This window comes from Alligator sinensis, unplaced genomic scaffold, assembly GCF_000455745.1.
Source record: "Alligator sinensis unplaced genomic scaffold, ASM45574v1 scaffold1165_1, whole genome shotgun sequence".
NCBI classification, from domain to species: domain Eukaryota; kingdom Metazoa; phylum Chordata; order Crocodylia; family Alligatoridae; genus Alligator; species Alligator sinensis.
Window position 1 is genome coordinate 758538 of NW_005842477.1, and position 26778 is coordinate 785315.

A 26778-nucleotide genomic window follows, 5' to 3' on the forward strand; every position below is an offset into this window, starting at 1 on the left:
AATCCTCCCTGGTCCCTGCCCCGCCCAGCCCAGGCACCCTCAAGACCGCCCTCCAGCACCCATCCTGCCCTGCCCTGCCCTGCCCTGCCCTCCCCCCAGATCTGGTATCACGCCTCTGGCCGGTCACCCCTGCTGCCCCCCAGTGCCTCACCCAGGAAGACCCTCTGGACAGTGAGCGGCTGGTCCCCGCGCAGTGAGCCCCGGCCTCCAGCTAGGCTGAAGCCTAGGCCCCCCGAGTCCTTCATCAGCTGCACCGACAGCACCGTGACTGGCTCCTCTGCAGGGAGGACGGACAGAGGGGGCGGTCAGACACCCGCCGTTTCCAGGGAATGGCCCCCCCGGATCCCACCTGCCCCTTACCTGGCGTAGACAGAGTGGTCCCGTTGGGGGCCACGTCCTTGCTGCCCCTGCGCAGCACCACGACAGCCTGGCGGGCGGCTCGGGCCCCGTGCAGCACCCGCAGCGCCTGTGCGTGGCTGCAGCCCCCCAGCGGGTGCCCGTTGATGGAGAGCACCTCGTCACCCAGGTGCAGGGAGCCGTCCCGCGCGGCCAAGCCGCCAGTGAAGATACGGTGGATCTGAGGGGACCCAGGGAGTAGCCTCAGGCACTAGAGCCCTAGGGTGGCCCCCCCACCCCCCGGCTGAACATGTGGCCCTGGCGCTCACCGTCACCCGCCGGTGCTGGTCGGTGCCCCCTGCAAGGCTGAAGCCAAGCCCAGCGCCTTCCTCCTTGTGCAGCACGACCACATGGATGTCCTCGAGGTGCTGCCAAAGGGATGCATCGGCTGTGACCGGGGGACCTCCCAGGGCCACAGCGACCAAAGGAAGCCCCAGCCTAGGGGCTCGGTACCTGCAGCGTCTCCTCCCCCAGCCCCTTTGCCTCCTCCAGCATCAGCTCCAGGTCGGCGGCTGGGATCAGCGATGCGCTGGACACGCTGGAGTTCAACGGCGCTGAGCAGGTCTTGGCTCTGGCGCCCTCGTCCTGCGAAGCCTCCTTCCTGTCCAAGCCCCAGTCCCACAGCTCGGCCAGGCTGGGCACGGGGAGGGACACAGGTCATGGCAGTAACCCCATGACCCAGGCCCTGCCCCACTCCCTGCTCCCCTCAACCCAATACCAATGCACCCAGCCTACACATCTGCACCAAGCGCCCACCCAACCCCTCAGCAGACAGGCACTGATCCTGCCCTCTTTCTATCCCCAGCATCAATACAGGGCCCCTCTGAGCTCTGCCCAGCCCAGAATGCCCCTTCCTTCCCTGCAGGACCCCTGCAAGAGGACGAAGAGAAGACCTTGAGCTGGCCCCTGGGTGACACCTGCCCCAAGTTAGCCCCACAGGCCTGCTCACACATAGGCCCTGGCCCTGACCCACCTGAGGGTGAAGCTCCTCTGGTCAGGTTGGCCTTGCCCATCTGGCACTGTCAAGTCGGAGTCTTCCCCGTCGGACTCCCCCAGGCCACGGTGGGCAGCAGCGAGCGGCCCCAGGGCCCGGTGCCTGGGGGTGGTGGCATCTGGGGGTGGCCGGGTGGGGATTGGGGAGGATGTGAAGGGGCCCGGCTGGGCCAAGCCACTCCAGGGGGGCTCCCAGGGATGTAGGGCCACTGGGCTTGAGGGTGCCAGGGCGCAGTGGGGTACCCAGGCAGCTAGGCCTCGCAGTCTCCCCTCCCTGGAGGCCCCTACTTCTGTATCAGCGCTGAGCTCCAGAGCTGCCTGGGGGCCACCCGCCTGCCCCAGCTGCAGAGTGAGGGGAGCGGAGGGGGCCTGGGGCAGCCCCCAGGGAGCTGATTGGCCCCTCCCCCCTGGGTGGGCTCCTGCCCTGGCTGCTGTCAGGCCCAGGGCTCTGCTAGCCCCCGAGCTGCCCGGCTGTGGCTGCCTAGGGGCTGACGGTCCCGGGAGCTGCCCCCCTCTCCATGGGGGCCGGGGCTCCTGCTTCCCGCTCCAACTCTGGTGGGCTCTGGCTGGCCCTGGGCGTTCCCCATGCCCGCCTCTGCTGTCGGGGGCTGCAGCCGTGCAGGGGGCCTGTGGGGACCCAAAACGCAGCTCAAAGGCCTGAACCTGCTCCCTGACGGAGCAGCTGGGCCAGGCGCCAGGCCCCGCCTGCCCTGTGGGCACCTGGCTCAGGGGAGGCCGTGTTCCCCCGGGAGGTTCTGCCCGGCTGCCACCCAGGCCGGGGGAACGACCCCTGTTCTGCAGTCTGGTCTGGGCTCTGCTGTGGGGAGCCTGGAGCCTGCCCTCTGTGGCTGTGCCCTGCTCGAAGAGCTGGACCAGCTCCTGCAGGCCGCGGTGCCGGGGGGTTGTGGGTGCCTGCAGAGGCCTCACAGAGAAGCGCCGGGTGGGGTCTGGCCCCCACGGGATCTCACAGCTCCGGGCTCGTGGGCGTGCAGGTGACTGCATCCCTGCTGCAGTGGGTTATGCCACTGGGTCACGTGGAGGCTTTATGAGCCCAGCGGGTTTCTGGCTCCACTGATGCCTTCAGTTCCCCCCAGCAGCTGCTCCCACATCCATCCTGGGGTGCTCCCCAGGGGCCAAAGTGCGCAGCGGGGTCCACTGCCCCTTCCTCCCTGCCTGTTGGAACAGAGCACGGATTGCGTTGGCAGCTGGATCCTGCTCCAAGGCCTGCCGCAGCTGCCACCCCCTGCTCCTGTCCCAACACATCAGGTTGAGGCGGGCAAGTTATTTCAGGTGTTCAGGCAGAGCCAGCCCCAGCATGGGAGGCTATGGCATGAGGGACCAGCCCTTTTCTGGAGCATCTTCAGGCTCCCAGCAAGGCCAAGGCCCAGCCGCCCTGAGGGTTTTTGCTACTTACAAATCCCCAGGGCAGAGCTGGCAGCCCCAGCACTGGCTGCACAGGACTGGGAGCCAGAGCCCTGTTCCCATCCACCACATCTCACCAGTCAACCGTGCCTGTGCCTGCAGACCTGGCTGAGACAGCAGGGGACATGTGGGCACCGCTGGGGCATGACCTGGCAGCCAAGGGGACCTGCAGGTCATGGAGCAGGGAAGCTGGTGCTTTATGGGCTGGGGCCCAGAGCGGAAGTGCTGAGGAGCTGTTGGGAGCCAGAGGCAACTGGGGAGCACCAGGACGTGCCATGTCTGGAGGCTTCTAGCCAAGATCCACCTCTGGGAGCACAGCCTGGGTAGGTGCACCAGGCTGTCTTGTGGGGAAGGGGCTGGTGCCTGGGAAGGGGTGCAATGTCCCTTGAAGTGCCCCCCCCCACCGAGCATCCATCAGGCAGGTCCTACCTGGCCCTGTGGTGAGCAGCGTAGGGGATGTGGGGAACAGCAGGTTGGTGCAGGGATGGCACAGAGGGCACAGTCAGACGGGGCTCGTCTCCTAAGCAGGGAGCCGGAAGGGGGCCGCTGCAGCAAGCGCCTGCGGGCAGCTAAAAAAGGCGCCAAGGCAGCTTCCTGCCCCACTGCTTCCGCTGAGCCTGGGGAGTGCAGCTGACAGCTATAGCTGCCATTTCCTTTTGCTCCACAGAGCTAGCAAGGGGCTGAGGCCCTTGGCCAAGGAAAGGGTCAAGGCCTGTACTGGATGCAGCCTCAGCCACCACACCACCCTCCTTCATCCAGCCCTCCTGCCCTAGGGCCAGCATGCATGGAGCAGAGCTCAGCTCCCTGTCCACATGGCCTCGAAAGCAACAGGGCAGCCAAAGGGGTTGAGTCCTTGCCCGGAGCTCCCTGGTCCTACAGGGCTACTGCTGCTGCTGCCTGACCTGCACCAGGGGAGTGAAGTAAAGCCCACAGGGGAAGTGGGTCACCATGGCAGGGCCAAACAGAGTCCACTTCACTCCAGAGATGGCAGCACCTTCCACTCGAGCCTGAGCTGAATATTTGTACCTCTGCCGCCCTGGGCAGAGCAATCGGGGGGGGGGGGTTAAGGTTAGAGGTTAGGGCAGGGGGGCATTGCCTGGACCTGGAAGTCTGTTCTGCACCATGCAGTGGCAACACCCCATAGCAAATTCCCCCATTGTGCCCAGAAGAGCAAGGGCAGCCAGGGCTAGGACCAGAGGCCTGGCAGAACTAGGGATGGTGGCTAGGGAACAGCAGGACCAGGCCCTCCCCTGCCAGCCTGCTGGAGAAGGCAGAAGGCAGAAGGCACCCGGCTCCTTCCCTGAGCCTGTTGGTCAGGCAGGCAGCCAGGCCTGGACTGGGCATCAGTTGCACAGGGGTACTGGGCCTGCTAAGCCAGCATTAGGGAACTGGAGCTGCTCGGGGCCCCTAGGGTGAGGAGCCAGATGTAGCGTAGAGCTAGGAGCTAAAACATTTTTTTAAGAAACCACCCCAGACTCGGCAGGGAGATGAGCAGCTCCAGGGATCAACCCTGTTAGCATTCTCTTGGCCCCAGGCATGGGCAAGCTGACCCCATGCCCCCCCTCCTGCCCTCCGATACCCTGTGCCAAGACATGGAAGCAGGCTCAGGATGTCAGTATTAAAAAATACACACAGCACGTTGTGACCTTTATTCTTTTTAGTCGTCGACCCATTCGGGGGCTTATTGAAGGGATTGGGTGAAACTGAAAAAATACAAGAATCAACTGCATAGAAACTCCCCCCCCACCCCAACCCCAAGGGGAAAAAAAAAAGGGGGAAAGCAAAATATACTTACAGCGGACAGCAGAAGGGGAAGGGGGCAGGCAGTGGGGTGGGAACGGAACTGAAAGTCAGGGTAGCTCTGCCCAGCTCCCCCAGCAGCTGTGGAAATGAGACCCAGAGGACAGCGTGGGGTTTTCGTTTTTATATACAAGACACATTTATCCATTGAATTTGGAACACGGTACAAAAACACTTCAACTAATTCATCTTACAATGCTGTTCATATCAATTACTGTTCTTATTCCTAATAGTAAAGGGGTTTGCTGTAGGCGGGCTGGCAGCTTTCCACTCCTTGGGCTCCGGCAGGGTCGGGGGCGCAGGGTGATGGGCAGGGAGCAAGGAGTAAAAACCAAGAGAGGCCCCTACGGCAAACGGTTCAGAATCCGAATGCAGAGAGAGAGAAAAAAAATACAAATTCTATATTACATATAACAGGAAAGGTGGCTGCAAACAGACACGATGCAGAGCCCAGCACGGCCCAGACGGCTGGGACGTGGGTGGTGCACGCTTCTCCCTGGGGTGGCAGGTTGGGTTGGTTGTTGCTCTTGGCGGCGGCTCAGTTGGCACCCCAGTTGTAGCTGTTGTAGGTGGACTTGTTGGCCTGGGACTTCTGGGGGATGGAGCTGCCCTGGCTGCGCTGTCCGGTGCCACTCTGTTGGGGGAACGTGGATGGTTACTGAGGGCAGCAGGTGCCTCTGAGCCCCGGGGTCCCGTGACCGGCCGGTGTGGTGTGGTGCAGCCTCCAAAAGGAAGGCAGAGCCTCAGTCCTGGGGGCTGAGCCGCCCCGCAATGACAATGCAGGCCCACGAGGCCATGCCAGACTACAGCTCCACGCTGTACTCCATGGCTGCCACCAACCTGCTGTGGCCAATGCCAGCTCCACCCTTGCCACTTGAGCCCAGGGAGAAAGTGGCTTCCTGCCTGTGGCAGCAGCAAGTAGCGCCCCAGTTGTCAAACAACCCACACCAGATGCTGCCCCACCCCCTGCCCCCACTCTCCTTCCACACGAGCCGTTCTACCGTCATACACCAGACCAGTAATGCTTCCAACACCAGCAGGGGGGTGAGCACGGGGATGTGTGCGCGCGCGGGTGTGTGTGTGCGCATCCTGGCTGCTGCCTCCCTCCTTGCCTGGCTGGATGCTGCGGGCTGGGGCTAAGGTGGGGGCGGAGGAGGGCCTGGGCGCAGGGGCGAGACCCCGGGGCAGCGCGGGTGGGCACAAGGCAGTATCATTCAGAGGTTCATTACCTGGTCTTCCTGCTGGCGTTGGCAGCACAGTATCATCTGCAAATATGGAAGCTGTTGCAGTACCGGGATATGTAAAATAAAGGGACAAACTATGACAATAGAAATCCACGGTTAGACCTGAAAGCTACGGCGGGCTCATGGCAGGTGGCGATTGACCCCTTCACTGCCAGCCTGCGACGCCGCCCCTCCCGGGAACGGGGAGCTCAGGCCGTACCAGGTATGTTCGCAGGGGAGGGGTGCCGGCTGAACGGACCTGGTACAGCCCAGCAGCAACAGGGCGGCGCCAAGCCCCTGGCGGAGAGCGCCCGGGGCCCTCCTCACCTCTTCCTCTCAGGCCGGGCGTGTATGTGCAGGCATGAGTGAGAGCATGTGCGTGTCGCCGCGTGTCTGCATGTGTCCGCTGTGGAGTGCGAGCGGGAGGGGGCCAGAGAGCAAGAGCCCTAGGAGATAACCCGGCGGGAGTGGGGTGCTTACCTGCCCATCCTGCTGCAGGTGGTGATGGAGGATCTGCGAGTGGGGCTGCTGATGTGGGGTCAGTATGTGCATGAAGGGGGCCGGCGGGTATGCCGCAGCTGTGGCAGGATTGATGGGGCCGCTGCTGCCCAGCGCCGAAGGCAAGTTGAAGGAGGCTGCTGGGGTTCCAGTGTGAAATCCCTGCTTCTCAAAGGACTGCTGCCAAGAAGAAGCCAGCAGACAGGTGAGGCATGGCTGGCGCTGCGTGCTGCTCTGGCTGTCCGCTTGCACACGGCAATGCCGCCCCCGCACACAGGACATGTGGCAGTGCCAGAGACAGAATGGAGGAGGGAGGGAAGGAGAGACATCCGTGCCCTGGCCCCTTTGTGCTGCCTGGCTCAGAGGGCAGAAGTCTGCCAGCCCTTCCCAGGGCCAAATACACCATCTTCCTGCAGAATCTTATGGGTCTGGCCCCTGCCAAGGGCAGGAGAGCCCCCTGCCCCCACCACAGATCATACCCACATAACTCCCATCCACCCAGAGTTCAGAGAGAAGAAACCAACCTGAGTTTTGGAGTAGACTGAGCCCGAGATGTCTGGTACTCCTGTGTTACTGGATGTCACCGATACACCTAGGGATGGAGGGCCCAGGGAGGGTCAGTCAGGAGCCACAAGCTCCCACCTGTGCAAGCCATGCAAGGTGCAGTGCAGCCCCCACTATGGCAGCTGAGACGGATGAAGCTCACTAGCTCAGCCCAGAACTGGCGCTGACCAACTCCCCTGGCCCTGCTGGCAGGCTGGTGGGCAGGAAACCAGCCCTGCAGAGGCACAACCCCTCAGACAGGCTGAGATTTCTCTTCCAGCAGCGAGCAGCACACCAGGCTCAGCATGCTGGCAAAGAGTGCTGCAGGCTTAGCTGGTCACAGGTGACAGGGAGTGATCCATCCAGCCTAACCCCTTACCAGTGTTGTATCCATGGGAGCCGTAGCCACTGGGCTGCTGGAACGGGGTTGCTGATGCGTTCACGCTGACATTCACACCATGCTGCTTGGAAGAGGTAGGAGCAACCTGGAGAAAGGAGTGGGCCGGGCCAGTGAGCACTAGACTGCCCAGGGCTACCACCCTGAAGCCCATGGCGCAGGGGGACACTCACAGGGAACACGGCAGGCCCGTACTGGAAGGTGCTGGGGAGCCCAGGGACCCCTGTGTAATATGGCAGACTGGTGTAACTGTAGCCAGGAGGCAGGGCCGGGTTCAGGAATGTCTGCTGCGTGGTGTGGTGTGTCTGCGTCTGGCTCTGCTGAGGCTGCGCCAGGGTCGTCGCCGGAGCAGGGGAGGAGGCATCACCTCGGCCGAACTTTGTGAGGTCACCTGAAGTGGGAGGATGGAGGGAGACAGGTGGGAATGTGCACACCGGCCTAGGGACTGGGGGTGGGGATGGAGTCAGCTGTGCCTTGCATGTGTCCCACCCAGCGATTCCCAAACGCTTTGCAAACAGGCATCATGTTCCCTGGGGCTGAGGGCTCTGACCAAGAGCAGCTGAATAGTACGCTGTGGACAGAGGGCAGATGAAACCTAGCACTGCCAGTCTGGGAGGTTCCAGCCAGCCCTGTCAGCAGCACGAGCCTGGGAGCACTAGGGCGTGGTGAGCCACATCCTTGAGCTCAGCAATTTCAGGACAGCCTTCCTTGAGGACTAGACGAAAGCAGCAGCCGCCCTCTCCTCCCAAGGCAAGGGGCTCAGCACGCTCAGATCACGGGAGTCAGAGCTTTGCCAGCTGAGGGTGCTGTGAATAACTCCTTTCTGCAGCTCTGCTCACAAACCAACCAACCAACCCAACCCACCCCACCCCACTCCACCCCCCTCCCCTGCCGCACACAACCAAGTGCCCCCGCAGGGCCCAGGGGCTGCAGAAAATGCTCAGAACTCTCACTTCCTCTTCCCTAGCCAGCAGCCGGCCCTGGTGCCAGGGCACTGGCTAGGGAGCTGCTGCTCGCCTTTCTTTGCGAGCACCTGCCTGGCTCTTTCATGGGAACACTCTCCCCATTCAGTGTGGCACAGTGAGACAGCGACTTCCTCTGCACGATCTCAGCAATGCAGCCTGGCTGGGATGGCTGCAACTGCTAATTCTGGGTGCCAAGGCGAACTTGGCAAATAAAACGCACATGGCAACACTGCGGTCTGGCTTGGGTGCTAAGGCAGCATGCTGGGCCAAGCTACTGTGCACAAACCAGCCCTAGGCTGAAGAAGGGGAAGGAAAGAAACAAGTAGCACATAGGACCTCAGGCCTGGGCTCCATGTCAGAGGTCAGGCTGCAAAACACCTTTCAGGGCAGAGGCCAATCCCAGCATCAGGGGCACTTGCCAGTATGTGGCCAGTCAGGATTCAGAACGCACTGTCCAGTCCCCATTCCACTCCCTACTGTTCCATGACCCAACACCACATTCTCTTAGGGGTTCAGCCTGAACACAGTGCAGCACTCCCTGACCTGCCCCTGCACACAGCCTAGCCTTCCCTTAGCTTGGTTACTCTGCCTCTCGCTCATGCTGCTCCAACAGGGAAGTGCCTGACCCAGTCACACCCCTCAATGGGCTCTGCCAGACAGAAACTAAAGCTATGAAGCTGGAAAGAGCTGCAAACTGAAGGCTTTGCTGCCTCAAATCCCAGGGGCACAAGTAGTGCCTTTGGAAGCAAAGGGAACATGATGCCTCCCTTGGAGCCTGCCCTGTTGAATGGGACACAACCAGTGCACTCCGGCTCCCACGGCATGGCTCTCTGGCCACAGGTTCCCACACAAGGCTCTGCTTCAAGCCCCAATAGCCCTGCCAAGCCCATGCTGGAACAAGCTCCTACCAGAGTACGGGTTGCTGCTCAGGCTGCCGTCTCTTCCCGTCAGTGGGGTGGTAGGCGTGGGGAATGGGATGCTGTAGTAATCCTAGAAGGCAGACGGAGGGAAGGCTCAGCGAGCTGCGTTTGCCACCGTGAGGACAGGCCCCCTGGAGGGCAGCGTGCGAGGGCATGTTGGAGCAATGCAGTTCGATCAGTTGGAGGCAGGCTGATCGCATCTGATAGTGACTCCGGGATTTTGTTGCGTGACCATCCCCCCCGTCTAGCTACGAGAAAAGCTAGAGAGGGTCTACTGCCATGTTGGCACCTCACAGGGCCGGTACTGACCCACAGGCTCAGCCACGGGACTGCAGCCCACCTTCCAAGACAAAAGCAGCCCCCCCTTGCTCCTTAGAATCACAGCCAGCTCTATCTGCAGAAGATAGGAAATCTCCATGTCTGCGGGAACTTGACATCCCACAAGCAAAGAACAGAGTCTCCTGCTTGCTGTGCAACACACGTTTCACACGCTCCTCACCCCCAACACCACTGCTGCCTGAATGTACCAGTTCCCAAGTGATCCGAAGTGAGAGAACACAAGGAGAAGCAAAACCATTTGCAGCCTAACACATGCCCCCCACTGGACCCACAGAAGCCTCCTACGCTAGCACGCCAACAGCAAGACATTCCCCAGAGGCATGGACTCACCAGTGGGAATCTCGTCTGAAGCATTTGCAAGTCGTCATACCCATACACTTGTGGCTGGGAAAGGAGGAGATTGCGTTAGGGATGTTAATCGTGCAGGTCCAACTGCCCCGTTATCAGGGTAATGGAGGCAGATCTGAGCAAGCTTATGCTACGTGCTAGCTGACTGAACAGCGAATGTCAGGGACCACCTGGGAACCTGGAAAAAACCCTGTATTTCTCTGCTGGGAGGCGAGACTAAGAAAACTTGCTTTGGCATGGGAATGTACAGGCACCAACATGTCTGCGGCTCACAGCACTGGGTCCCTTGCACCACTCTGCTATGCAGACAGAGGTATGCTGTCTGGCTAAGATCCTGGGTTCTTGGGGGAGATGGGCTTTCGTGACCAGAGGGCAAGAGGGCATGGCATGGAGGAAGCTGAGCCCACAGACCACAGTATCTGTTCAAATGTTTCTATAAAGGCATCAGTGCCAACCAGAGACACTTTTCCAAGACAGCTGCTGCAGCTCGCACCTGCAGCCTCCTCCTGCCTTCTCTGCCACCAGGAGAAAGCTCGGTGATGTGCCCTAGTCTCAATGCCTGCCATAGATCACTCATTTGCCTTTAACCTGCAGTGTTGCTAGATCTGTTCCAAACCCTGCCCCTTGAGGATGGTACTCTGGTCTTGGGCTGCTACCACTGCTCTTCATGAAGGAGCAGGCAGGAGGATCTCCACAACCCTTCTCACTGCTGCACTGCACTGCACTGACTCGGCTGCCAGCCCATGTCATGCATGCACAGTGCAGCACCTGCCCCAGGTGCACAAAGGCACTGCTCTGCCTCATGCTACATGGATTCACTGAGAGGGGAGCCCAGACTCACAGCCCAAGGCAGCCCCACTGGCAAGGCTTGTTAGAGTCTGATGTTGCAAGGTCAACCAGGAGGAGTCTGCTTGATTGCATCTGGTATGACTCTGATTCTTCTAGCATGCGCTGTCCCTCCCTCCTAGCCAGGGAGAGAGCTAGGAAGGATCTACTGGCATGCTGCGACTCTGCAGTGAGCTAGCTGCTGCCCTACTCACCGGATAGGCGTGTAACAGGCCTGGAGCCATGATGTACGGATTAGGCAACAGCGGTGGGACTCCAGGAGGGAGGTTGGGAGGGGCTTTTCCTGAAGGAGGACAGAAGCCATGGTGAATTGAAGAGTCCCCCCCACAGCTCCCGCCTGTACCTGCTCCACCCTGGGAAGTACCTGATGTTGTTGCAACTGAGCTGCGCGTTGAGGCCGTCACCGTGGAGTTGCTGCCGAGGCTGAGCCCCAGGCTGCTGACACTGCCAAGGCTGGAGGAGACACTGACCACAGGCGGGGCAGCCGAGACCGTGCTGGAGGAGGTGGAGAAAGTGCTAGCAGCAGAATGGAGGCTCGCTTCATTCTCCACACTTGTGTGCTAATGGAGGAGAGAGAGAATGGGAGGCATTGGGGCCAGGCCATCTGCATCACCTACTGGGACCCACAGGCACCCCACACCCAGAGCTTCCCAGCTGCTTGCTGCAAGCCTGGCTGCTGAGCCTGGCCAGTGACCTGCTCCTGCACCGGGCTCCCAGCTCTGCCTCCAGCCTCTACACTTTCTTAAACAGACCAGGCTCAGGCACATCTTCCGCTATCCAGCAAGCACCGTGCAGTGGCAGGCAGACAGGCCTGCTCAGGACACCTGGCACAGCAACTGAGTGGCATCAAACCTACCAGCTCACACAAAATAGGCCTAGGAGCAAGTATACATGGCAGATGGAAGGGAAGCCTGTTTTAAAGGCACCCAAGAGACATGGGGGAAGCATGCTGCTGCTTTGCTCTGTACACAGTTACCCATCTCAAGAGCCAGCCCTGGGGCAGATGCCCCATGCAGTCAGGCTGAGGGGCAAGGTCATCAGTAATGTGGCTGCTGCAGCTTCACAACTACTAGCAAACTGGCCACCTGACAGGTTTTGAAACCAAAGCCCCCCCGCTCCCCTCCCCCTCAATTCAGCCTAGCACAGGAATCCTGTTGAGTCAGTAAACAGGATAAAGATGCCCCAGGGTTTGGAAAGTCCAGGCCTGGAAGACAATACAGGGAGTGAGACATTAGGAAAGGACCAAGAGAGGAACCACTCGCAGAACATGCCCTGGGGTGAAGCCCCACACCCTGATCACAGCCAGAACTCCTGACTCTTCCAATGCTAACATACCCATCCCAGCATCCCACCTCTCCCATCTGCACGAACACAGAACCAAATGATCCTGGCCCGTGGCAAGTTGTTGACACAAGCCAAGAGCGGCTACAGTGCAACCTGCGGAGAGTGGTGTCCAAGGGGACGCTGAAGACTAACACTGTACTTCCCACCCTAGCACTTCCAGTCACAGGCATGTCGAAGTAGTGCAGTTCAGTCAGCCACCAGCCTGGTCTGACTGCATCTGGTTGCATCTCCAGATTGTTCTGCGGCACACACTCTTCCCTCAATAGCTACAGCAAGCTAAAGAGTTGTTGGCATGCCGCGAGCAGCCTCAGCCTAGCAACTCAAGCAGTGGCACTTGGCACCATGACAGGTCCACTCGGCAGCCCCCACACTTACCAGAAGAGTGGACGTAGATGTGCGCCCAGAGGATGTTGATGAGGAGAGGCTGTTCTGCTGCGTGGGTAACGTGCTGCAGGGACAGAAGGAAAGCCACGAAGCCAGCAGAGTTAAGTTCTGAGGGGATAGCAGTGCACCCCATGGCCCACCTGGGTCAGCACAACACCCTCACAGCTCTTCTACCTGGAAGGATGGAGATCGCCCTTCCCCTGTGGGAAGCGCCAGCTGCCAGATGCAGCTGTGCTTGGGTGTCCCCACCAAGCCAATAGGACAGGATGGGATGGGAAGGAAAGGGATGCCCAGCCCAGGACTGGAGCCAAGGCTGAGGCTGCTTTGTAGGCAAGCAGAGAGCACCAGACACTGCTCTCCAGAGACCTTCCCTGAGTCATCGCCTTGCTTGGGCAGGAGATGGCCCAACCTAAAACACCCATATATGACATCTGAACAGAGCTCCTGGGGTCCCCACTACAAGGGGAGGCAGCAGTAGCAAGGAACAGGTGCAAGGGTCTCCCTTGTCCAAGGAAGGGAGTGGAACCCAGGACTGAGTCTCCCTGGTCTGCCCCACCAAGCTCGCCTGCTGAGCTGCGTGGTGGTCGTGCTGGGAAGCTCCTCGCTGTGGCTCAGGCTGCCCAAGGCTGCCGAGTGCTGGCTGGCTGTTGTCAGCAGAGACGATGCAGAGACAGCATCACTGAGAGGCGCGATGTTGGGGGCAGAGGGAGAATCCGACTTCACTGCAGGGCCTGTAGCACCTGGGAAGAAACCACTTTGGTTAGGGGACTGCTAAGGGCCTGCAGTAACATCAGCATGTAACTGCAGGCATGAACCCTTTCCAACCAGCCCTTGGAGGAGAGGCAGCAACTGACACCAGCAGATATGCACAGACTAGGGCAGTGTTTCTCAGCCTGTGGTACACGTACCCCTGGGGGTACATGAGACGTGCAGGGGGTACGCGGGTACTGCGTTTTGGTCTTTGCCAGCTCGGGCCAGAAGTTCCAGTTGTTGCTCCTCCCACTGTGTCCGGTGCACCGGGGCTTTCACTCCCCAGTGTCAGTGTGCTGGGGAATAGGGGAGGGAGGCCCCACGCAGGCTGCTTTGCCCCGGGCCACAGTGGAAAACGTAGGACTCAGCTCGCAGCAGCAAAACTGGAAGTGCCACAGTGGGACTTCCGGTTTCACTTTTGCCATGTCGATCAGCTGGGGGTACGTAAGGTACCAAAGGTTGAGAACCACTGGACTAGGGGATGGGAGAGATGGGATGGGCCCAAGCTGTGCTGCCAACCCGCTGCCTGACAGTTGGAGAATACTATCACTCCCATCTGGCAGAGGGCAAAGAAGGCACAGATGTTACAGGACTTACCCAGAGGACCATAGGCAAGTTATCAAAAAGCTGAATGCTTTTGCATAAGCAAATGAAGCAGCAGCAGAGACTGCCCAGCTAGGTGAGAGCTTTCCGGAAGCCCTGGTCATCTCGTCAGGGCAGTTGCTGCTCACCCTCCCTCAGAACCCAACACTCCTGTGCTTGAAGAGAGCAGGCACCTCACGTGTCACTGAGACCCTCACCTTCAACGGCCTGCGTGGTTTGTAGCTGCGTGGGCTGTACAGAGCTGAAACCATTCTGGAAGAGAAAAGGAGAGTTCAGTATGGCATCTGCTCCCTCTCCCGACAAATCTGTTCTCAACCCCTCTTCCTCAAGTGTTGAGCAGGAGGCTGGTGTTCTTGCCCAGCATCGACACTACCAGTCTTCATTCCAACTGACAATCAAGATGTATATGCGTGTCCGACTGCTTCTGACCCTTCCTGCTCAGGGCCTTCCCACCCCCGGGACAAGGCAGTGCGTTCCACAGGCTAATGATGGACCCTCCTGCTGTCCACATTCTGCCAAACTGAGAGCAGCACCACCAGCAAGAATGGATGCAGCTGCTTTCCAGGCAGGAGTCAGGGCCATCGCCGTACCTTGGCCTGGGCCAGGTCTTTCTGGGGCGAGGAGGAGATGGAGTTTGGGTATCGCCTGGTCTGGGTGGATCTCTGTTCATACAGTGGTCCCTGAGCGCTGTTCTGGGAGGTATACGTTGCCGTCGGTATTGTGCCGCTCTGATAACCAGACTCCTGGCTTTGATTGGACGAAATCGTGGACGAAGATTCACTACAAAGAATGAAGAGAGTTTAGGGTCTCACCCAAGCAGCCTTGCAGGGAGCTGCTGACCAGCCCAGACCACAGCTTTCCCTGTCCACCCCATCCTTCTCAGACGTCAGCAAGCCAAGGAAGCCAAAGTGGAGGAGGAAGAGAAACAAGGGGTGCTTGCGGTGAGACTCCCCTTTTTTCACTGCAAAGGTAGCAGGAAGCTTGCCCCCATCTTGATCTCTGTTCAAGCACTGCAGGCCAAGCAGGCACAGCTGGCCTGAAGGAGTCTGCTGGCACTTGAGCTGTTTCCTGTTGCATACGCTGTCCCCCCTTTCTGGCTATGAGCAGAGTCGGAAAGGGTCTACTGGTATGCAGTGCAACAAGGGGCTCAGCAGCACGTTTCCCGCCCCCCCCCGGCTTCCCAGCACCTGGGATCACTGCTCATCTACATAGGTCACCTAGGCACCAAGGGAGCTCCCAGCACTCCTCACTCCCCCTGGCTACTCCCCTCCCCGCCCCACAGTGAGGCAAGCAGAGACTGCCTGCAAGTTGCCCACTCAGCCCCAGCCAAAAATACCGGGCCAGCAGCTAAACTGCTACCCGCCTGCCTCCCAAAGTGCCTTCCTCCCAGGACACAGCAGTTTGCAGCACAACCCAGCCTCACCTCGCAGTGCTGGTGAAGAGGCTGCTCTGAGACTGGCTTGCCGAAGCACTCGTCACTGGTGTGGACTCATACTCTGAGAGCACGGGCTCAGAGCCGAACTGCAATGCCCCAAACTGCAGGTTTAGCCCTGAGATATCTGCTCAACCTGGCATCTCCACGGCAAGTGCAGGAATCTATAGGGGAAGGAGGGTGCGAGCTTGAGGCCCATCACTGCCAGGTGAACCTCCTTGGGCATGCCACGGGTCCAGACTCAGCCTGTACACTACTGCAGTGCTCACAGGCTTCCTACATCAGCCAGTTGGAAGCCACAGAATACTGTGATCAGGCCATCACCTGCTCTGACATCCATGGGGTTGATGCCATCAGACACAAGGTTGGTGAGCTCCCCAGCCTCGTGACCAGTACACCCTCCCCGTGGTCACCCCACTCAAATATGTTTGTTCACTCTAGATTTGTTTAGTTTTCATCAGTCCTATGAAAGGCCTTTGAACTCAGCCTCACTCTCGGTGACACGAACAGAGCCTGCCCCAGCTCTGAGACAACACTGCCTCCTTCCCCCTCCCACAGTCCATACCTTTGATGTCAAAGAGGCTTTCTTCTTCTGTTGCTTGAGCTTTTGCTGCGCTGGCTGGGGACTGGAGGACTGGTTGTCTGAAGACCCTGGGGACATCTGGGGAACTGGGTTGGTTTTGTTGGGCAGGGGAGAGGAAGGGGGCGGTGGTGCCGTTGCAGGGGCCGTCACCACAGGCTGCTTGTCCTGCATGAACACCTCCATCATGGTCGACGTTGGCGTGAAGGCTTGGCGCTTGGTGAAGGGGCTGTGGACGGAGGAGTCCGTCTGGTTCTTTAGATCTAAGGGAAACAAGGTTGGACCAATGGGGTTGTTTCCCCGGAGCCAAAATAAGTTCAGGTGCTTCTCCACTTCAAACAACCAGCCTTTGCCCCAGTCTGGAGCCAAAATATTTTCCCTCCCACGAAGTGGGGAGAGAGTGCATGATGAGTGGCTTGCCCAGGAGTCAGTGGCAGTGCAAAAGCAGAGCCCCACCATCCTGACCTGGCACTCGACCTCACCCCAGGCTCATCCAGTTAAACCAAACCCTTTCCCAGCCCTGCAGGCAAATAGCCCCCTTTCCTCCTTAGCCCCCAAACACTCTCCCCACAGAGGCAGGGGGAGACAAGTCCAGACAGCAGGACTCCTTCCCTGTCGCAAAAGGGATGGGCTCACCCTGGGCCCTGCGCAGGTGAGGGCTCAACACCTGACCCTTGTACTGAGCTGATTCTGCCCCCCTGCCCTTCCCCGCACATCAGGTTGCCTCGTACTGCCCCATTCCTGCCCTGCACACAGCAGCACCTGCCCTTCCTCCACACAGCCCCAGGCCACCACTCCACTGCTCACTGCCCTGCTCCAGCCCACTCAATACCACCACTTATTACAAGCAGCTCCTATTCTCTGCTTCTCCTCTATGGCCCCTTGTCTGAAGGGCCCAGGCGATGCCAACACTGGCTGCTGCAAGAACAGGGCTGAATTTTTTCCACAGCTCAGATTTGAACTGGAGCCATTTCCCCAGTGCAAAAAACAAAACAGAGGCTGGAAGGAGCAGGATAATGCTCAATCACAGCGGAGTTCAGTGTGGCCTTCGAAGCACATGAGAACTTGGGCTGAAGGGCCCTCAGGCCATTCCTCCAGGCCAGACCTTTTGAGGCAAGGAAGTCACTGTGTGTACATCGGTCTCTACCGTGAAAGATACCTGGGAAGTAGGTGGTTGTCTATTCAAAGGCTATGCTAGGTCAGCAGCACACACGTCCAAGAGTGGCAAATGTGCGCGTGTTCTAAATCTAGTGCACAAGACAGCTCCTCTGCTCGGTGCTGAGGCGAATGCTCCTCTTTACTAAGGTAAGGCAGGGAGGCACACCCCATAGTGGTCTGACACCCCCAGTACCTGCAGCCATGCCAAGATTGATACTGGTAACACAGGCACTCTGAATAGGCTCGTTTCTGCTGTTGGGGGCAGGAAGGGTGGAGGAAAAGATTCTGGCTTGGTGTCTGCTGAGTCTCTCTCCATCCAGAGGGCAAGTAGATTTACATCCCCACAAAACCCAGCTCTGACAGTCTGGCTCTGACAGTCTGGCTACGGTCTCTGAAAGGCTCTGAAGCCTGCCACCCCAGCGGACTACCTCCCGGCAGCAGTTGCGCCTTACCGTACTGCACGAGGGCCGAGGGCTGCGTTGTGGACCCCATGTCCCAGGAGGAGGCAGCGGTGCTCCCGCCTGGCTGGGTGTGCTGAGCCGCTAGCTGAGCCAAGGCCTGCGCGGTCTTGAACTGCTCCAGGAACTGCGAGCCTGTGGTGCTGCTGCCCTTGGCCTCCCCGACGTCTCCAAACCCTTTCCCCAGCATGCTCACCTGCGGTTATGACAGGGAAGGGGTGCGGGGGTGGGGGTCACACTGTCTGCCCCAGCCTGGGGCTCTGGTCTCTAAGGACAAGCCTGGCCCCTCCCCACCTAACACGAGGCAGCAGTGAGAAGCACGCCTGTGCAAAGAGCAAGACTGAGGCTGGCAAGTCACCAAGCCCCAGGATCCACACAAGGGCAGCGAGCAAGTCACAACCAACCATGGACACAGGCCCACCCACTTACCATGCTGTGATGAGAGAAGGTGTTCCCAGAGGTTGGCTGGGATAGAGCACTCTGCTTGGAATTGCTGAACACCAGAGGCTGGGCCAGGGAAGGGGCCTGTGATGAATCCAAGCTTGCTGACTCATTCTCCAGAGAAGAGGGGGTCTTTCCTAACAGCACTGCCAAGTCGATTCTGGGGGGAGAAGGGGAGAGGATGAGACCCAGGCTACTAAGACCTTCAGTGCCTTACTCTGGCTTCCTATCCCTGACACTACATCCTCAGAGATCCACATCCCAGAGAACTGGGCTAGATGACATGGATGTTAACGCACATGGTCTCTAGCAATCTCAAACAACTCACTGATGTGACCTGTTCCCAGCCTCTATTGCAGGCAGCTAAAAAATGGAACAACTGGGCATAACAACAGTTGCTGAGTGTCAGGACACAAGACAACTGCAGTGCTTGCCGACCATGCTGCTGGTCTGAAATGGCAATGCTGGACACGGCTGAGTGCAAGACATGTTCTGCAGGAATGCATTTCAGTCGCATGAAAGGAGCAAACTCCCTGAATATCTAAGTGCCTTTTGGAAGAGCTCCCTGCCAACACCAAAAATCACCTGCATGTCCTGTGAATCATCTAAGCATCTTCACTGAGGTCTGAGTCAGTCTAATGGTCCAAGGTGCATGCCTTCCATTTAAATCAATGGGAGATGTCAAGCCCCGAGAAAGATTCTCAGAAATCTGACACCTGTTTTATACAGGATTTGCTGAACCCAGGGGAATGCGGAACCTCTTGGCTTCCAATGTCAAAGCCACGTTAGCAAAATGCCACTGAGGTTTTTTTCAGTGACGGCTCAGGAGTGAAGTTATCTCCTGTCTACAGACTGCCCCACTGATTTTGGGGAACAGCATTGTTAAACTGAGCCCTCACCTCTGTCCAGCTGTGATTGTTACATTCTCTGCAGGCAGAGGTACTGAGGACACATTGGAAGCAGTGAAGATCTTGGTCTCTGAAAGCTGGAAGACAGAAGAGGGGAGCAATCCAGAGTCAGGACCATGTGCCAGGGAGATTCCAAAGTCAAAGCAAAAAACAAGGCACCTCAGGCTGGGGATTACTCTCCACTCGCAGCATCCCCCAAGAAACCAGCATGGGTTCCACACGTAGTTTTAATCAGACCACATCTGACCACCCCAAGACCCCTGAACAATGCAGCATGCTTAAGAAGGTCTGTTCCTCATTCCTAACAACCCCCAGATCTCCAAGGATGCCGAGGAGTTACATAAGTGCCCAAACTGGAGACGTGCAGTCCCAACCAACAAAACTCACTCCAGTGAGAAGTGATATCTGCCAAAAGCCATATGAAGAAAAGGCCTCAGATCTGGTTTCGCAGACGAGCCTGAAATTACCCAACTTAGACTGGCATCTAGATGCTGGGCTGGGCAGCAACAGGTTTGCTAAGGCAGAGCAGCGGATATGCTAAGCAAAGCCTCAAGGCGTAGGCTTACACCTCCCTGGAGGCAAAGCAATGCAAGTATTCTGCAGGGCTGGGACTAATTAGCAAATAAAGCATAGCCTGCCTCCTGCAGGGCAGGTAAGGACTGTTTCAGTTTTAAGTAACAGGAAGTTTTCTAGTGACCATGGCGTAATCCAGTCTGGAACACACCAGCGTACGAACAGCTTCTATCCCAGAGTGAAACCTGAGAGCAGCTGCTAGCACCTTGATACTAATAGGCAATCAAAGAGCAGGGGCACAGGCCAGAATGCTTAGCTCATGGGCAAAGAGCCTCAGGCTGGGAAGTGCAATACAAGAAGGGTACCAAGAACAGCACAAGGTGGAGACCTAAGGTTGGCCCCAGCACAGCTGGGGGGCTGCTCTAACAGCAGCAGCGCTGCCTCCTTTCAGGCAGAGGGAAGCTCTTCCTTTGTTGTCAGATCCACAAAAGCTCAGACACAGGGAAGCAAAAAGCTGTAGAAACCCCGATTCTGCTGCCATTAACACTGCAAATCACTTCTTTGACTCACACAGCACAGGGTCTGGGGCTCAATGCTGGGGGACATCAATCCCAGGTCAGTGTGGGAGCTAAGGTGCCTCCAGAGCAGCAGAGGGGAGGCAGGGACATGGAAACAAGACAGACCAACACAAAAGGAAAAACCTGGCCCTTTTGCAAAGTCACAGGACCCGCAGCCTTGACAAAAAAGATGTGCTCCCCTCCCCAAGCCCCAGCAAGTATATAGCCAACCAAAAGCAGAGCTCTCCCTGCTGTAGCACAGCTGAAGCTCTGGGGCAAACAACCCAGTGATTTCCAAGATGGAGTCTGACCAGCTTATGAAAAGGACCATGGCATGGGGTTCTCTGCAATAGCAGGCAAGGTTACTTCTGCTGTCTACCAGCAGGCCTTGCCCGCCCCACAGATGGACAGCCTGCTGAGAAAATGGTGAGAAGGGGCTTGGAGAGTACCTACATCTTCATTCCAGTCCTCTGTTCCCCATTCCTCTGTCGCTGTCCTCCATGCACCTAGAAGGATAACAAGAGTTACACATGTGTACATGTGCAGGTGCATGCACACATCACAGTCCCACTCCTTTCACAAGCCAGGGAAGCACTGGGGGCACTGCAGGCAGCAGGGTGGGTGCTTACTCACCAACCAGACAGGCTAGAGGCAAAGGAAGGCTGCGCAAACACGCCCCAACACCAAAGCAGAAACAGGGCTCCCCAGACTCCCCCTAAGCCCCCGCATTCTGAGCTGGCAGTTTTCTTGCTCCTACCTCATGCTACGCTGGCTGCATTTACTGCAAGCTGTTGCTCCTACAACCAGCCAGGTTAATCCCAGCAGCACAGGCCAAAAGTGGCTCCAGATGTGGCTCTGCCAGCTTGTAAGGGGGCATGACCATGCAGCTACGACCATATCAAGTGGGTTTTCTTAAAGGGGTACCTTCAAGTCAAGCTTAGCTCTAAGCTTCACTTTTGTCAAACTTTATTTTAAACAGCCCACAAATAACCAAGCAGTTTGCTGGGTGCCTCTTTTTTTTTTTTTTTTTACACGTCAATGTTTCCCTGCAGGATTCGAAATCCAACAGTATGAATTAGTACGTGAGAATTCAAAAACCGAATTTTCTGCTACCCTACAACTGATGCGTGAATTTTTCTGCCCCCAATTTCAGAGAGATGCGGAAGGCGAGCACGCTGAAGTACTGCAGCACGCAGTGCAGCGTTTCAGTTTCAATGCATCAAGGTGCAATTTGTAAAACATAGATATCCTTAAGAAAACCTATCCTTAACCTGACTGCGTCACCTTCCAGCCAGTTCCAAGTCCCTCAATTCCACCGTATCAGTTTGAACCAAGCATCCTGAATGACACATGCTCATTTGAATCTTTCAACCACAGAACTTTAAAGTTCTGGGGTGGTGGGAGAAAAGGAGGAGCATTTCACATGTGAAAAAATCCATGGCACAAAAACTAACTTTTTTGTTTTGCAGGTCATTTTTAGCCCATACACACCAGATTAAAAGCCACACAGCCAATGGGGTTAATTCTGGAGACATTTACAAAGCTAGGATGAGTTGGCATCAGCAACTTCAGCAGCTGGCAGGTTTAGCCTGGGTTGGGAAAGCTCTGTAGGTACAAAAGCATTTTGGGCCCCTGCTTTTAAAGGGCACGGTCTGAGGGCAGCAGGTCCTTTTAGGTATGCTGCCATTAAGTTACCCAGTTCCAGAAATGTAGTTGCTTGGGAGCACCAAGGAAGTTACAGCAGAGCCTAATGAGCTGAGCCAATCTAAAGACCTTAGTGTCTAAACACTATTAGAAATACAAACATGAATACAATTTAATCCCTCTGAGCCTTAACAGACCCAAAGCCCCTCACCCTTCAGGAATCCCCTTTGTCCCCCAGAAGGCAGCAATCAGGCAGGGGAACCAAGTATGTGCTACACAGCTGGGCTAGCTTTTTTTGAAGCCAGCTTTCCCTATCTGCTCGCTTGCTTGCGCTCTCAGCAGCAGCGGGCTGGTTCTTTTCCAGCCTTTCAGGGACTAGAAGCTGCTCAGGTGCCCAGCTCCCCTACCCAGAGAGAAGTGGAAGGTCTAGATACGTCTGTCAGATTGCAGGTTGGCAAAGCACAGTAGGAGGAGCTCAGGAGGGCACGTGCTGACGGACACAGCACGGGACCCACTTTCATTTCCCCTCTTGCTTAAGTAGAGCATTTTAGAAAAAGAAGGAAAATCCGAGTGAGAGAAGCCCCATGAGGGATCACTGCCCACTGAAAGGGCTCTCCCTGCATTCCAGAACAGCTCCCAACTGGTGCTTTGGGGGTGTCAAAGGGCAGCCCTGTCCTGTGTTTTTAATGCAGAGAAGGGGACAGAGAAAGAAGGACTGGCAGTAAGAAGCTGCCTGTCCTGGGGCTCTCCAGAAAGGGAGCAAATAGCTCCCACCCTGCTTGGAGATGCCAAACATCTCTACGGGCTCCTGGAATAGCAAGGCCTGCAGTGAGCCTAGTTCTCAGCATTAGCAGGAGGATGCAGACTGTCCTGCTTAGAACAGCCTCGAGTTGGGTAGTCTCCTCCCTCTGCCCCAGTGAGGAAGGTTCTTTCAGAGCTGCAGATATTCTCTCTTCAAAGGCATGCTGTTATGTGCAGGATGTTTTTGGGGCAGCTGAGGGCAATGACTGCAGCATCAAGAGAGGTAGTCCAGAGGCAGGACACGTGCTACAAACAGTGGACAGCCACTCTCCTTGGAGAGCTTCCAGACATGGAAGCCTTGGCACCTCAACTCTTCTGCCCCTAAGCACAGGGCAAAGGGCACTGTCCCTGTAACACTAACCTCCAAGTCAGCTGCACCCTGGACTGACTGGGAAGCTTGCAGATGAGATGCCTTGTGTAGCTAGACAGATACTCACTGCTTCAATTTAGAAGGGTGCCGCTGGGCTCCAGGGAAAAGCTCTGCATCACTCCACACTGGCTGTGCACTGCTTCATGAAATGTAAATCTAGATGCACCTCCCCACCACTGCATAGCAGATCTCCAACAGCCAGGCTCACGCTAACTACTTGTGTGCTACCCACTGCTCACACCAGCAGAGCTGGAGCTCCCTGTTCAGAGCTGTATCCTAGATATTAAGGAACAGGCAAGTGTAAACTCAGACTAGGGAGAAAATTGGGAAGAGAGATTCAAAGCCCACAGAATGGGAAGAGGAACTTAAAGCAAATCTCTGTTCAGATCCCCAATGAATCCCTACATCCCTATCCCTGGGGCAGGCTGCAACTTTGAAGAGCACATGGGAGAACTTGGGGCTTTACTTTACAGTAGCAGATTATTCATCCCTTGGAGTCTTCCCATCAAGACTAGAGACCTTTGTGGTAGAGAAGCTGAAGTCAGACCAGTTACTGGGCTGGCTGCAGGAAGAGGAGGATGTTCTGGGGCCAATGCTGTACTGTACATCAAGGCTACATGTCCCTGTACCCTGGAGTTCAGGAAGGGCAAGAGCTAAGAAACAAAGTGACAAGGGTCTAAACCTCCTTCTATGGCTGCACGTGTGGTTGGTATCTATGAACATTTCAATTTCAGGGCAAGCCCTTCACAGGAAGAAGAGAAGCTGCACAGCAAAAGCACCCCAAAGCAGCTCATCAAGAAGCAGTTGTAAATGGAAGCAGAGTGCTGAGATAATTTAGCAGGACTAATTATCCCCTTATGAAACTTATGAAGAGGCCAGAGAGCCAAGGGTGAGGGAAGCATGCAGCATTCAGAGAAAGCAGAGTCAGAGCTTGGGAAGAACAGCAGGAGCCCAAGCTGCTAGCACTTCCTTGTCCTGGGTAGGAGGTCGTGTACGGTTAGGGACCTGGACGCAGTACTGCAAGGAGTGCAGACAAACAGGGGCTGAAGCTGATGTTCACACATTTCACATGCCTTTGGACTTCACCTTGCCCAATTCACATGTCAGGGGTCAGCATTAGTAAAAGCACAGTCAGAACAAACATCCAGTACTTGTCAATATGAACAAGTTGAGAGAGAAAAGAATGACATATCCACAGATATTTCAGTTTCTTAAAAAAAGCTATAGAGGAAAGGTATCCGGGGCAGTTTGTGCACCTGGATGTATCGTACCAGGAGCAGTGTCAAATTTTCGGGGATAATTTGCCCCCTCAACCCCAATGAAATCAAGTCCTGAAACAAAAAAAAAGAAAAGAAAGAACCAGTGACATTTTGGCTTGAGAAGTGAGAACGAGTTTCATTGCCCCCATGAACATCAGATACACGGTACCTGTGGATATTGTTAATATTAAGATACACTCAAGGCTGCTACAATGGAAACCAGATGACCATGCATGACACGTGTGTTGGAATAAGGAAATTTCAGGGTAAGCTCGATGTGCACATTACAGCACAGAAGCAAACCTGGACCCCTTCACCTAGAGAGGAACAATTTCTCACCCAAACCATGAGAACATTTTTATCTACTCTTCCCAAGAACCACCTGCCTCAGACACAAAAGCTGCAAGTTCCAAGTAAGTAGAACTGAAGCATTCCTATCTGGCTCTATTATCCTACATATTGCAATACAAGGACATCCCCTTGCCCCCCAAAAGTACAAATCCTCAATCCAACCCCCTGACATTCAAGATTTATTGGCTACATGTCACTGAATCACCCACTGCAGTTATAATTCGCAAAAAAGCTCAGACAAACACCCATACATCATTTGTTTGATCTCGTTTTAGAGACACCATCCCCATCTTCTAAAACGGAACATATTTAGGGCTGCATGGTGCCCAGGCTTGTTAAAATGAACTGTATGGTCCTAAAGTTAGTTATACATGATCCAAGAAATTATGGTAGCTACAGCATACTGTTTATTAACCCATTCCTTGGGCAGGCAGCACGTAATCAGTAGCAAGCAACAGATTTTAATTTTTTTTTTCTAAAATGGTCAAAAGTGGTCCGATTTGCAAGGTGAGGAAACAGCTTCACCAGGTCTCTAGAAGCCCAAAAGCTTTCGTCTCCTGCCCCAAAACTATACAAGTTAGTCCAATAAAAGATATACCCTCACCTCACAAATCTGGCTTTTCCCACATCCCTGGACCATCACAGTCCCATCATCACTACTACCACTACCAAAGAAGTTTTGCAGCTGACAAAAGCAGAGAGAAGGGCCAGTTGAAAATAGTCTCAGATTCTGATGTGCAGTTGTGGCCAATTCTTATAACAAAACATGCTGAGGTCACCTGATTATCTCAGGGAAAGAATTGTGAAACTTGGAGACTGCTCCAGAAGACAACCTCCCCTCAAAACAGACTACTAAGTTTTAGTCAGAAAAAGGGGCCCATGAGACTATGCCGAGTCACTGCACGGCAAAACTGCATTCTCCGGAGTGTCACAAACCTACCCTCAATGTTTATATGAAAATGTCCTGTTTCATTTTCATGGTGCAAGAAAATGGCAAAGGCAAGAAAAAAAATGTAGATCTCCCCAAGAAGAAAGAACTGGATAAAAAGGGAAGCAATGAGTATACAATACTCTTAGGCCTGGTCTCTCCAATTAGATCTCACCTTGCAAACCATTTGGGCAAGAAAAATGATAGGAAGCACAGTGCTTCCATACCCAAATCAAGAGCAAGATGACATCTTAACTCAAAGGGCAGCTCATGTACCATGCACAATGGAAAGTGGAATGGTCAGCCTTGTTGGTTACCAAGTGGCCTCTCCACAGGACACCCATGCGCTTCTGACACTTACTGCCTGGTGTAGTCACCATAGCAGAGCAGTCATGACAATTCAAATGATAGTCTAGAAGTGTCTTACAGAATGCCAGCCCCAGAGGCTATGGACTCAGGTTGCTGAATTCCAGCCCTGAATCTACAGGTGGCTTTCTTCCACTCAGCCCACAAGACTGAGGGAGACTTGCAAGAAATCAAAGTCTGATTTAACGGGACTGAAGCATGGAGGTCACCTACTCGTGCCATCGTCGGGCTCAAAGCTGCCAGTGTTGTTCCACGTGTTGTTGTTGCTATTCCCATAGTTCTCCTCCGTACTGGCTGGCTCTGCGTAATCAGCTGGGTTGAAAGTTCTGCAGCACAGATTAGGGGACCAGGTTTAGTTTTCCTCGCAACTGTTACAAGCGAAGATCAACTGCATTTAAATAAGGGCACTGCTGGAAGATTCCCAGCAGGCTCAACCCAACCCCCTTTACAGACAGGCTACAGCTGACTTAGCTATTCCAAATGTACCTGAGTGCAATGCTATGCTGACATGGAAACAGATAAACCAGCATAAGTCAATGGGGAATGACTGAAGCCATCAGTTACTAACAAGATTACTATAGAGGCTTCCATATGCAGAGAGAAAAAAAGAAAAAAATTGCAAGGAATTTTGCGTTTCCTGTGCTTTGGATTCAGTGAAACTTACCCCATGCCTTGGGCAGAAAATCTTCCCCCCCGCCTTCCAGAGCCACCTGCAAGATACACAATGGTCCTTCATCGTATTTCTGCAGCTGAACAGGGGAGCCTGCTTTGCTGTGCATCACTGAAGCTAAGAGTTTACCAACGCAGAGTTTCTAAGGCCCAAGTATCTTCCCCTCCTGATAAGATTTCAGACTGCTCCTTTATATGCACGTGAATAACCCCAGTTAGCTAGCAACATGATTAGTGATAAAAGATTTCAGCCACAAATTAGCTCCCCCATCTGTCACCAGGTAAAAGGTATCAGGCACTAGATTCCAATTCCAATAGAATGTGTTCTCATCAGCAATTCCAAAGAGCTCAGGTTGTTTCACGGAGGGATGATTTTTGACACAGAGTTTTAAAAATAAAATCAAGTCTGTTCTGCTTATAGAGAACCAGTAAAGTTGCCCAGAGACAACCACAGGACTGGAAGCCCCCAGGTTCTGCTGCTAACGAGCCACCTGCCCAAGGTTACAATAACCACTTTTGTCTCAATTCTCCCCCTTCCTCCTCAGTAAGATGGGATAATATTTAAATACAAG

The 26778-nt window shown here is 55.6% G+C and overlaps 2 protein-coding genes across 2 annotated transcripts in view; both read right to left on the bottom strand.

The window, feature by feature from the left end:
- Positions 1-51: 51 nt before the first annotated feature.
- On the bottom strand, positions 52-1051 carry LOC112551468 (pro-interleukin-16-like). Its single transcript, XM_025212652.1, has 4 exons — positions 850-1051; positions 666-764; positions 361-577; positions 52-277 (listed from the first exon to the last, which is right to left on the bottom strand). The coding sequence occupies exons 1-4, from the start codon at positions 889-891 to the stop codon at positions 108-110; spliced, it is 528 nt and encodes a 175-aa protein (XP_025068437.1). The 5' UTR covers positions 892-1051; the 3' UTR covers positions 52-107.
- A 1616-nt stretch (positions 1052-2667) lies between these two features.
- Positions 2668-26778, bottom strand: part of UBAP2L (ubiquitin associated protein 2 like) — a 34152-nt gene continuing 10041 nt past the window's right edge. Inside the window, 22 exon segments of the mRNA XM_025212651.1 lie at positions 2668-5245; positions 5841-5891; positions 6315-6512; positions 6857-6924; positions 7255-7360; positions 7446-7663; positions 9146-9227; positions 9827-9880; positions 10885-10973; positions 11055-11250; positions 12410-12482; positions 12984-13158; positions 13969-14023; positions 14362-14551; positions 15195-15367; positions 15769-16046; positions 17394-17595; positions 17829-18000; positions 18740-18825; positions 20272-20324; positions 25751-25863; positions 26202-26247. Coding sequence (XP_025068436.1) covers positions 5150-5245; positions 5841-5891; positions 6315-6512; positions 6857-6924; positions 7255-7360; positions 7446-7663; positions 9146-9227; positions 9827-9880; positions 10885-10973; positions 11055-11250; positions 12410-12482; positions 12984-13158; positions 13969-14023; positions 14362-14551; positions 15195-15367; positions 15769-16046; positions 17394-17595; positions 17829-18000; positions 18740-18825; positions 20272-20324; positions 25751-25863; positions 26202-26247 — 2774 coding nt within the window. The 3' untranslated portion in view covers positions 2668-5149.

Bases quoted from the DNA above. Each gene is read 5' to 3' on its own strand.
- LOC112551468 (XM_025212652.1), bottom strand. From the start codon at position 891: ATGCTGGAGGAGGCAAAGGGGCTGGGGGAGGAGACGCTGCAG. The intron at 765-849 runs GTACCGAGCCCC...TCCCTTTGGCAG, and splicing joins TGGGGGAGGAGACGCTGCAG to CACCTCGAGGACATCCATGT. The intron at 278-360 runs GTAAGGGGCAGG...TCCTCCCTGCAG, and splicing joins GACCACTCTGTCTACGCCAG to AGGAGCCAGTCACGGTGCTG.